Source organism: Limulus polyphemus, unplaced genomic scaffold, assembly GCF_000517525.1.
Source record: "Limulus polyphemus unplaced genomic scaffold, Limulus_polyphemus-2.1.2 Scaffold1600, whole genome shotgun sequence".
Lineage (NCBI taxonomy): Eukaryota > Metazoa > Arthropoda > Merostomata > Xiphosura > Limulidae > Limulus > Limulus polyphemus.
Window position 1 is genome coordinate 198,659 of NW_013667210.1, and position 13,205 is coordinate 211,863.

At 33.7% G+C, this 13,205-nt stretch overlaps 1 protein-coding gene across 1 annotated transcript; it reads left to right on the forward strand.

Annotated features, from left to right (window-relative positions):
• The first annotated feature begins 958 nt into the window (after nt 1–958).
• LOC106464254 lies at nt 959–12,166 on the forward strand. Its single transcript, XM_013924381.2, has 2 exons — nt 959–999; nt 7,671–12,166. Exon 2 carries the CDS (start codon nt 7,725–7,727, stop codon nt 10,488–10,490), a length of 2,766 nt encoding a protein of 921 aa, XP_013779835.2. The 5' UTR covers nt 959–999; nt 7,671–7,724; the 3' UTR covers nt 10,491–12,166.
• Nucleotides 12,167–13,205: the final 1,039 nt, after the last annotated feature.

Here is a 13,205-nt window from a genome sequence, read left to right on the forward strand (position 1 = left end):
TATTACATATTCAAGCATTTTGAAATGCTTACTATTACATATTCAAGCATTTTGAAATGCCTACTATTACATATTCAAGCATTTTTGAAATGCCCACTATTACATATTCAAGTATTTTGAAATGCCTACTATTGCATATTCAAGCATCTTGAAATGCCTACTATTACATATTCAAGCATTTTTGAAATGCCCACTATTACATATTCAAGTATTTTGAAATGCCTACTATTGCATATTCAAGCATCTTGAAATGCCTACTATTACATATTCAAGCATTTTGTAGCATTCTTACATGATTCAGCGCCGTGGTTGAACAATAAACTTGAAATAGCTATATACATGGCAGTTGTTAAATAGACTATTTACAATAGTCACTTCAGCTAAACTATTTATTCTCTTCCTAGTCATGAACATCTGAATTCGAAGCATGTTAAACATGCAGTATTACCAGATTGATAGTATTCTAATATAGATCCCCGATATATGTGGGGGCTTATAATACTAAAAATCGGGTTTCGATAGTTCGGTGGGAAGACCGCAGACAGCCCATTGTGTACTTTTGAGCTTAACAACAAACAAAATTCTAGCCTAGTCTAAAACAAATATGGCCAACAAAAAAAAATGTCCGACAGAATGAGAACCATTCTAATTACAAAAACTTCAATAAAAGTTCTCGATGAATAAGAAATCCACACAAACACACATACACGTGATCAAGTATTTTTAATAAGAGCGTAAACGTCTTCTAATACTGTCGTAGTGAATCATGGTAATGACGTATTATTTAACAGAAAAAAAATCATAAAATATACGCAACAGAAGCCCAGAAATTGGAACAATCCGCGCATGGGCGCAGAAAGATGAGTGAAGATTAAGTCCGTCACGAGCTTGGCGCATGTTCATACTCTATCAGGTATAAATGGAAGCAACAGTTCCTCCTAGAACCTTTACAAGAGAACTGGTTTGGAAGATTGAAACACTACTCGGCAGTATAGACTGGTAAGTAGCACTGTGTTAATGACTGGTGTGAAGTATTTAAAAAATAACATATTTGTTAGCCCATAAGTGACTCTACCAAAGAAAAGATGTTTGAAAGTAAAACTTCACGAGCCACAATATATACTCCTGTCTATGATTTATATGTTTCGATGTTTCTATGATTTATCTTTTACAACACTTCAGGCAGTCAAATGAGGTAACAGAAAAATCATACAGATTTGAAATGGCCTACACTTTACCGTTTATCTTATTGTACTCTTAACACCTTGCTCCTCAGTGGCACAGCTGTATGTCTGCGGACTTATAACGCTAGAATCCGGGTTTCGATACCCGTGGTGGGCAAAGCACAGGTAGCCCATTGTGTAGCTTTGTGCTTAATTACAAACAAACTTAACACTTAAATGTTTATTTCGAAATCATTAATAGCGAAATATTATACCGGGACATTTAATATAACACAGTAATATACAAAGAAGCTTATACGTTTTGAAGTAACGTTGAAGTGCAGCCAAACTGTATGTCACAGTGTGATAAACGAACCGAAACGGCATTATAAGGATAATCATTTCGTTTCAACACTGCGGGAAATGTTCATTTTCTATAAACTTCCAGTTGAAGTGAGGTATAATTATAATTTATTCCATGAACGTATAATTATAGTCGTTTATAAATACTTATAAGATCAACTTTATATCAGAAACCATTTAAATGACGTCGTCATCATTGAGATATTAGATATTTATCAAAAATAAGCACCTTTTCTATATTACATTCTTTAACCCATTTTTGGGCCATGCAACAGCTTCCTAGAAAATTACCTTCGTCGTTGTGGCTGAATAAAACTAAATAATCTGGTGTAATAAAATACGTTACGCAGTTCAATATGCAATCTATCAATTTTTGTATTTATGATAAACTACTACGCCTATATCTATCGCTGTCCCTATATCAAATCACTAACCAGAGTAAAGGAAGCCAGTCAACAACACTCCATCACCCACTGTTCAATCTGCGGGGTCACACTTATAACGCACTCAAAGCTTAAAGTGCTAGGAATATATTGTGGCTTCGCACGAATTCGAATCCGGCTCATCAGTTCCGTAATCCAGAACTTTACCACAAGGCCAAACCGTGTCCCTATCAGTGGGCTTCCCGGAAATACACCTCCCATATTTTGTATGAAAAAATAAACGTGTTTAAGATCGGAGCATTTTTATAACAAGGTGAAATTTAATTAATTTGATCTTTATTTTATGGCCTGGTGATTAGGGTGCTCGACTCGTAATCTGTGGGTCCCGGGTTCGAATCCCCATCATCGAACATAGTCGTCCTTTCAGCCGTGGCAGCGATATAATGTCACGGCCAATCTCATTATTCGTTTGTAAAAGACTAGCTCAAGAGTTGGCTGTAAGTGGTGTTGACTAAATGCCTTCCTCTAGTCTATCACTGCTAATTTAGGGACAACTAGCGCATTTAGCCCTCGAGTAGCTTTGTGCGAAATTGATAACAAATCAAAACAACTTTCTATATACACGTTACATTACTGATGTTTTTAACCATAGTAATGATATAATCCACTAACTAAGAGCATGTTATATTTTCAAACCATTTCTTCTATTGTTTATACGTTTTTATGTTCGAATATAATTTATTTCGGCTTAAAATCTTAACAATGATTGTCAATCACGCTATTCGACATCTGTTAATTACCCACCATAGATGTACCAGAGCTTTTACGGACACCAGGCTACAATCGATCAAACAGCTTGTATGTGTGTGTGTGTGTGTGTGTGTGTTTCTATCTCCTTATTAAATATTTGTTCTTGTTCCTTTACGGTTGTAAGATATGTATTGATGTTTCCCCTTGTCATGTGAAGGAGGTAATATTACACCGAGAAAGGGTCGACATGCTACAGAAACATCGACGAAACCAGACACTTTAGCTTTTTGTCGTTTTAGGATCTACAGCGTGGGTATTCTGATACACGTTGCAAATGGGTATTATGTTTACATCGTCTAATGTTCGAGTTAACGAACGGTTTGTTCTTTACACTCGATTACTAAAATAGTCTAAAGTATCGTGTCGTCTCAGTTGTATCTTTCGATTGAATATATAAAAATGAGAGATTCAAAATATTATATAAACATATATGCATTCATCAATGCAGACATCATAATGTGAATTTTAGCAACTCATAATGCATATATATTATGAAACGGGGTTGAGAAATATTTAGTGTAGCAAACATACGAAACACACAGAACACTATAAAGCAATATACGGACTGGACTAAAATGATGTCCTAGTAGGAAACATATCTGAGAAAATAGGATCTAAACAACAGTGGTGGTGCGTCATCTATATAATTGATCTCTATATTCGAAATATAGAAGTGGGGTGAATCTAAAATTCAAACAGAAAACAGGAACAATTTGGATGTTTTAGTTCCAATACCGATAGTTAGATAAGTTTGTTTGTTTTGAATTTTGCGCAAAACTACACGAGGGCTATCTGCGCTAGCCGTCCCTAATTTAGCAGTATAAGACTAGAGGGAAGGCAGCTAGTCATCACCACCCACCGCCATCTCTTGGGCTACCCTTTTACCAACGAATAGTGGGATTGACCGTCACATTATAACGCCCTCACGGCTGAAAGAGCGGGACGGAGATTCGAACCGCGACCCTCAGATTGCGAGTAGAGTACCCTAACCACCTGGCCATGCCGGGCCGTAGTTAAATAAGTAGTCGTTCCCCATGAATATTGAATTTATATTAGTGATTACAGATAAGCCATTGGATGTGATAAAGAGAATTTCCTACAAAAATAAATAAAGACAACACTAGGAATAAAATTTATCAAACTATTTTACTGCAAATAAGTGATCTTAATTCAAATTAATTTATGCAATAATATATATATAAACCTTGTTATCAAAGATTTTTTCTGCTGATACAGGATCTTGAGGACTGAAAAGTCTAGAATGCACCATGAGAAAATATTTTCTTGATTAAGAGTATGCTGAAAAAACGTTTTAAGACTAACACGTGTCAATAACAAATTAAATTTCTGACTTAATGTGTATAACTGATAAATATCGTAAATTATTCGACGTAACTCATTGTACCTTTGAACTAAGTATACACTTCTAAACAATAAAAGGTGATTAAAAAATTCAAAAAATGTTCCACAAGCCATAGAACACATTCAAAGAGTGACCACTTCTATGTGACGAAAAAATGAGCCTATTCTTTTATATATATAGAGAGAGATACCTTAAAATTTTAGATGTCGTTCCTTTATATACGTAGCTCATTGCTTCAGTTTTATTTATGATGCGAAACTTTTCCCTAGGGCTCACAGATAAGTTTGAGGGCTTGCAACGCTATAATTCGAAATCTGATCTCCAAGACACTGTGCAGCTTTGCTTATAACAAAGCAATGTTTTAAAACGTTCAAATATAGATTTTGAAGAAACTGTGTTTTCTCTTCAAGAAAATATCAACAACAGTTACAGAGAGTTTTACAGATTATGGAAAAATGTGTAAATTAGCTACATTTTTTGCGAATATTGGGATGGTTATACAACTATAGTTTTGTCATAGACAGACTCCTGTTACACATTCCTAAAGCGAACCATACTGATCATGCTTACAAAATACCTCCAAATAGAAATATTGAAACAATGAAGTTGTTAAACGACATAAATCCAAAGAACCAAATACTTGGAAGAAGAAATTCTTCCATATTCTTCATGGAAGTAAGAAACTTGCATAGATAAGCGTTTAGGACATCAATAGACTTCTAAACCACAACTCAAACCAATCAGGACAACCCTGTCATCAACAAAATAAAGGCTTTTGTTACGAAAGAGAACTCTTTTACTAAAACAAGTCTCTTTGATGAAGCAGAGCAAGCTTTATCCTATTAACATTAACAAGTTAATAAATAACTACCAACGATTGTTTTAATTACAAAGATCGCCGAAGAAATGGAAATCACAACATATCTCGTTTGACCACACATGGTTACTAAGACCCTTATGCAGTTCCACTGGGCTTTCGTACCTTTGGTCTACCTAAGCATGAGCTTGGAAGACACAAACATAAGACATGAGCCGGTTTATGGAAAGCTCCACATAAGGAATGGTAACCTTTGGCAAGACAGTCTTAAAATCACTCCAACACTATTATTAAGAGGCAACAGAAGTACATAAAACCTGCTGTATTGACCCAAAAATATGGTGCTCCATTTATATATTGTCACACAAGGGTGGGATTGTCATACCAGGTTGGGAGGGGTCATCCAAACTGAAAATATATATGTCAAATAAAACAACTGTTACCCCAATAAACATCTGTACTAATACTCAGATGCCCATTACATGAGCACACACACACACACACACACACTGTCTGAGTCAGAAAAGAAAATGTGCGACATTGTGATCTGAGCTTTTGAAAATTTATTTGTGATGTATCCACACAAATTTTATTGTTGATAAAACATCACTGAAATGTTGAGATTTTTAATTTTCTTTTAATGTGATTTTCTTGACATTTCTTTTGAAAGAAGTAATTCAAAAAATCTAAACCTTAGCTCTAATTCAGATTTTATAGTTGGCGTTGGGTGGTGATGACTAGCTGCTTTCCCTCTAGTCTTTCACTGCTAAATTAGGGACGGCTAGAGCAGATAGCCCTCGTGTAGCTTTACGCGAACTTCCAAAGAAACCAATACTTTTTTTTTGCGGTAACGAGAAGCGAACCATGAACTTTCGGATTCACGATCCAAACACACTAACCACTAGGTCATGCCTGGCCCTAAAAACAAAATAAATTCATGAAGTAATTCTAACCAAATATATATATATATACAGAAATTTCTACTGAATCTAAAGTCTTCCGATGGGTCAATGGTAATTTGTAGACTTATTATAATGCTAAAATCACGCCCCAGTAGCACAGCGGTATGTCTGCGGACTTACAACGCTAGAATCCGGGTTTCGATACCCGTGGTGGGCAGACCACAGATAGCCCATTGTGTAGCTTTGTGCTTAACTTCAAACAAAAAATGCTAAAATCTGGGACTGAATTTCCAACGGTGAACAGAGCCCGTTGTTTAATTCTGCGCTAAAAATAGAAATACACCCATGCAAGCACATTCATTCTAAAATGTTTCGATTAAGGAAATATCAGCAAATTCCTAAACTTTTATAAAATAGTTAAAAATTTAACATCAATATCAATTCAAATTCTTTTATCGATTTAAACATATTATAATCTCAATCGACATTTTGTCATTGAATGTTGCGAAAAGTATTTTGATATTATCGCGCCCTGCTAAGAAATCTAAGTGTTATTTATCCATCTTTACTCTTCTAGACACTTATATATCTTATTTCGTGTGCCGGATATTACTTATCAACAATATAACATAAAACATGTTTTTTTTCTATAGAGTAATATCTGAACTTGTTTGTAAAAGACATTGCAGCTTATAACTGGGTGCTTAGACAGACTATGACAAAGTTATATAAAATCTATATAGTTTGTCTTTTCTTTTACCTTCCAGAAAAAGCTCATAATTGATTGTAGTTTTTGTTTCAACCCCATCATGTGCAAAGACCGTTCATGGTTTTATGAGTGAAAAACAACAAAATATATCTTGTAATCATGGATGTCACTGAGCTTAATTATCACTGTCAGTATATGTTAGAATAGATCTGTATTAATTAATTAAAAATAAAAAGTAACTAAAGTAACTCACGAGTTAAAAAAGAAAAACTTTAATGAAGTAGAAAATGTGAGGAAATGGTTTGAGATAACGTGCAAAAACAGGACTGTTGTTCATTTCGTGTCCTTAATTATTCATTAAGACCAGTAACTCTACTAACTTATACAGAAGAAACTCGTTCCTTCTGATGTCTAAATGGACGCTTTTCACTTGAATGGAATTTTTAAAATATTGTAAAACGTTCAGTTGTTTAACGTTGATATAATTTATATAGTTCATAATAATTCAAGTATTGTATCATATAAACAGAGTTTCGTCTTTTGATATTCAACCGTTAATTTGGATTTTATGTCCAATGTAAATAGTTGCTGATTTTTCAACTAAAAAGATACTTTTCTCATCAAAATATACACGTTATTTGAATTTAGAAAAGAAACTAGGGAGATATATTCAATGAATATTTGAATAAAATCATTTCGATATTTTATCTTTTCTAAGTGTGATTAACATGGTTATTGCAGAAGAAATCCCCATCCTTAATGTGTGAACGGAACATATACTGAAATCATGAAGTATTTCCCCGATTAAAACAATACTTCTTATACACGTGAAACATAATATATGAATATTCTAAATGCCACCAGTAGTTTTGGAATGTGTAATACTCTTGCTGAATTTGAAAAAAATATGTTAAAGACTTAGAATTGAAAACAAATATATTAAATAAAAAGCTCATTGTGCTCATAGCAAGTGACCTCTCTTTTTTTTTATGGATGGCTTAGACTAAAATTAGGTTCAGAGAATATTTTCCTATTAAACTAATATTTGTACTGATTTTCATTTTATTGTTTTCCGTTTGTTTTTATTCCATGTTAAGTTTACACTTATTTAACTGGAGATTCTGGGCAGATTGTATAAAACATCTTATTTTCTGTTTCAGAGTCTTCTTTTTTCCTGAAGAAAACGAAATAGCGTTTTTGAAGAGAATAATTTAATGAATATAATGACAGAGTTTTTGGAGATATTTCGTACGCTTTTCATAGCCAATTTACTTATTCACCATGTCAAATGTTTTGAGGGTCAACATATTTCAACAGTTCAAACAGCACTGTATGAGAATGAGACTCTATTTCCACAACTTATGGTTCCAACAATACAGTTTGGTGAAGACAACCTAAATGAAACCGTAAGTTCTGTTGAAACAGTTAATGCCTTGCAAACCACTAAACAAGATACAGATTTCTCTAAGTTGGCTTCAGAATTTTCGAACATAAATGTCAGCACCGTAACTGACCAAAGCGTAAACAAGAGCATCATGTTGTTTCGTAATCGTTTAGAAAAAACAGATTTAACCACTAATATTACGATTACAGAAAGAATAGGTAATATTATTCAGGAAGATTCAATTAATTTAAAAAACGAGTCAGACTTTGTTGCTAATAACAGCTACCTAGCAAGAGTTCCTAAAAGAAATGTTATAAAAATAGTTTTGTCAACTGTTACACCTAGCAACGAACCGAACAAAAATCAAACTCCTAGCTCTGAAATTGAAATGGTAACTATTCCTCAACCAGGGCGTCCACACTATCTGCCCTTGTTTCCTTTCATATCACATGTACCTTCATTGCCTGGGTTTTACTCCTTCACTGCTATTTCAACCGAAATGGTACAGCTTAACGTATCTCATCCTTCTCAACTTGAATGTTCTTCTGCTCACTACTACTGCTCTTTCCCAAACCGCCATTTAAAAGAAGGTATTTTTAACTGTTCATGTAGAAAAGACTGCTCAGATTACGGTGACTGTTGCTGGGATGCACCGGTGCAAACTCTACGTGAAGAACAACGTGGAGTGAGCTGTGTTTCTATGATGGATAAATATCGTACGTATAAAACCTACTACATGATGACTCGTTGTTCTTCAAAATGGAAGGATGTGGAAATTCGGCTACTATGTGAATCATCAAGCCAACAATCACCAGATGAATTTTTGAAAATACCAGTAACCAGCTTGGAATTTGGTATCACTTACAAAAATATCTACTGTGCTGTATGTAATGAAGACACTAACATCACAATTTGGGAATCTCACCTTATAAATTGTTCTCTGGAGACTTTCAATAACATGACATCTGATGAGCGTCACAGATGTGCACATGCTATTTCTTTGCCGCCTTTGTTATCAGATGATGCTCTTAAAGTTCTAAAATCTTGCGACAATACTGTTATCTCTAATTGTTTGAATTGGTGGTTACTTCAACAAGATGATGGTTTAAGTAAAACGACAAAAATTCATGAGAGATGTCTTTCTTACTATGCGCCTGTAAAAGTGTCGGTTAAAGGGATAAGAATGGTGTATAAAAATAAATATTGTGCATTTTGTAACGGTATCAATGTAGAACACTTAAGCTGTACTTCAACCGAACTAATGAAGACAACAAAGACAGAAGGAGTTCTCCTGCCTTCGTATTCTTTACTTATGGACATTGACTTCGTACATGGAGGAAACGTTATTGGAAGAAAAGAACGTTGCCCTCGTTTACATGTGTACGATCCATGGAAAAATATATGCCGCAACGTTTTCTGTGGACGTTTGTTTCAAAACGTAAACGGAGTTTGTCTTCAGAAGTCGAAATCTGATCGTAATAATAAGTTGAAGCTCGGACCTCATTCAGGCTCCGTGGGGTGGTTAAACAGCACTATCCATTCTAATTGCTCCAAAATCGCTGTTTCTGATGATGCGTTCATTGTTAGCGACAACAATACCGTTACTCTTCTTCCAACTAAAAAAAGGTTAGAAGTGGGAGAATATGAGCCAGTAACATCCAAAAGCATTTTAATATGCATTTTCAAAAGGAACTACATTTTTAAATTTGATGAAACTCATGGTTACCTCACGGTTGTCTGCATAAGTATTTCTTTAGTTTGCTTGTTTGGAAAAATATCCAGTTATTTCTTTATGTCTGAAGGCAAGAAATTACCGGCACGAATTGTTCTATTTTTGTCTATTTCTCTCTTCTTCGCCCAATCACTGTTTTTGTTTGGCATTCATAAGACCGAATTTCAAGTGGCATGCTCCTTCGTTGGCATCGCTATGCATTACTTTTTCCTAGCTTCATTCTTTTGGGTCAATGTTCTTGCTTTTGATATTTGGAAGACCTTCTCTTCTCTAAAACTGGTAAAAAGTAATTATGCTAAGAATCAGTTTTTGAAGTACTGTGCCTACGGTTGGCTAACACCTTTGTTTATCGTTGTCATAGCTCTTCTCTTTAACTTGGCAAAGACAGGACCTTTATACCCTGGCTATGGTGATGGCATCTGCTGGATTTCCAATCGCGTGGCTTTGTTGGTTTTTTTCGCAACCCCTCTGGGATTGTTGCTGATTTCAAACCTTACTTGTTTTATCTTCACAGCAATTAAAATAAACCAAACAGACAAAACCACAAGACTTGCCTATGAAAACACTGGAAAAAAAGACAGGGTTCGATTTATTCTTTACATCAAACTAGCTCTAATCATGGGACTCACGTGGGTATTTGGATTTTTCGCAGCCTACGCGAACAGCGACATCTTGTGGTATTCCTTTATTATATTCAACGGTCTTCAGGGCGCATTCATTTTCTTGGCACTCACCCAACTCAGAATCCCAAAACGCATGATCAGATTACAAATGCCGTTTCGATTTTCTAGATCTCAAGACGTCAATGGCAAACAAGTGTCTTTTCAGTCGAAATCCTCAGCTACACAGTCTTCGAAACTGTGAAACAGTTGTAAAAAAGGGATGCAGCTGAGGGACATTGGGATAGAAATTTGTGATAGAAAATATAATTATCGCACTTTAGAGCATAAAAGTTTCTTAATAAAATTATTTCATATTTTACTATTTCTGCACGTGTTCATAAACCTCTAACAAAGACGATTGGATTTTTGTATTAGCTAAGCCTTTTGTGTATATATATATATATATATATATTCTTAGAATAAAAAAATCTTCCTTAATCGGGTCTAAATTCTAACTGGTGTTTCAAGAAGTTCCTTGATTAAGAGCATCAGTATGAAACTAAACTGTGTTGAAAATTAAGACATTGTGTTTGTATAACAAAAGAGCAAAACTTGAGCTTCACTTTGCAGTTTATTTCATTCGTCGTAGATACAGAAATCACTTGTTTTCTGTATTTAGATTTTTCAATTCACTGCAAAAGCTAGTTATTATTTAAAATTTGTCATTGTTATACCCTCTAAAAATGTTCCTCGGTAGGGCAACAATAAGTTTAAGAATTTAAATTGCTAAAATCCGGGATTCGATTCCCCGCGGTGGATTGAGCAAATAGCCCAATGTGGTTTTTCTCTAAAGTAACCAGTAAAAAACCCACTAAAAAAGACTAAAATGATAATTAAATAACTTAAAATATCATCTCGTGTCTATTATTCTAAATTAGTTATTTTTTCTCAACTTCGTTGAAAGTCACTCTCGTTATTTTGTAAATTGAGGAATATAAAATCAATAAATTTATATATATATATATATGCAGTAAACATGAAACATGATTTAGTTTTATACGTTGTAAAACATCTGAAGAAACTATTCGTTATTGTTTGATAATTCTTCGTGTGGTATTAAAAAATTATACTCGTCAAAGTTAAGTTCCATACAATGTTCAATACACAAATTATTCATCTCAATGCGTCTGTTTATTGTTTGTCGCAATACTATGTTGAAATTTCAGTGTTTTATAAAAAAGATTTAAGTGTGTATTTATCTTGAAAATCAAATTAATCAGAGTTGTTGTTTCAATTATCAGCAGAAATGAGAATCATTGCCCTGATATAATTTTTACTTGATAACTTTTCTACAAATACCTAATAATCGTTACAGTATTCAAGTAAAGTAATTAATGAATCTAGGAAAAATATGTTTCAAACTTCCAAGTATTCAATTTTCCACTAACATTACAATACACGAGCATCTGCACTCATGGTCTGTAATATAAAAAGCTCCATCTAACGTTGTTAATATAATTTTTTCACAAATTATTCTGTTTACCATGTATAGATTATAAATAGTGCATTGTTAATTAGACAAACTAACCAGGTTTTACTTACAAAGGGGAAATATTTTTAACACTCACTAGAAGAATAGTTAAATTTTATGAATTAAAGATTTGATCAAACTAAAACTTTTTCCTGCTTTGGCTACTTTTAATTCATTTCATAATTACTTTCACGTTGTATCAATTAGAAGCTCATTTTTACTATGGAGAAGTAGATACAAAAAAATCCTTAAGAGAATACAAATATGCCATTGTTGTTCGATATTGTCCTCTGCTCTTCTATGTCAAAAGCAAGTGTAGTAAATTTCAATCTTTAGCTCAGTTGTGCTAGATACTAACAATGTTTGCACATGTTTTATGTAAGCGATCTCCACGTATTAAAAATGTTTTAAAGATCAATCTTATCGTGTATTTTTAGTGTCATACCTTGAATAGTGTCTCTAATATAATGTATTTCCGACATAACATTATAATCACAATACAAGCAGTTGTCTTTACCTAATGGCTCAGAAGTAATACCGTCTTTTCCCCTGATTTGGAACTTACAATATGAAGCACATCAGTGTGAACGACCTTCTTAATGACATAAATGTAAACTGACAACCACACATAATTAATGATTTAATGTAATTCAGTTTAATGAAGTGCACATTTTATGAAAAGAAAGATTATATCTGATTTATCAGAAAAAAAATCATTTATGGCTTATTTAATGCATTATTTCAATACACTTTAATAAGCATAATTTGCGAAAGAAATTAGATGTGTATTTCTTTTTATCCTCATAGTATGCTAGATCAGAAATATTCAATGTATATAAAAAAGACTAAATGTAAATATAAAGGAAATTCGGGATCAATATTTTTTTGGATAGAGTGGGGAAATTTAGCCTTCATCTATTTTTATTCTACTTGTACATTAGATATACATATAGTGACAAAAACACTTTCGTGACTCGACTCGCAATCGGGTTCAAATCTCTCTCACCGAACATTCTCGCTGTTTCAGCCATCAAGACGTGATAATATGACAGTGAATCCCACTATTCGCTGGTAAAAGAGTGTCCCAAGAGTTGGCGGTGTTGACTAGCTTTCTTCCCTCTAGTCTATTATTGCTAAATTAGGACGTAACTTGAGTAAGTTTTGGAGAAATTCAAAGGAAAACAAACAAAGTTTCATAGATTATTATAATATATATATAAACACTAACGGAAATAATTATAGAATCACGTAATGAGACACATACTGGAGTCACAAAGAACGAGTAAATACAATCAGAAGATGAATTTATTAATGGTACAAAACATTATCACAGAAAGTACAAAAAACAGTGAACAAGTTGTACAATCCATTAATATTGTTGCGTATCTGGTCGTTTGTTAATTTCCCGTATAATTTCTTTCGGATGAAACTCAAGCGATACAAGTC

Coding starts and splice junctions, on each gene's coding strand:
- LOC106464254 (XM_013924381.2), top strand. CDS start 7,725: ATGAATATAATGACAGAGTTTTTGGAGATATTTCGTACGCTTTTCATA.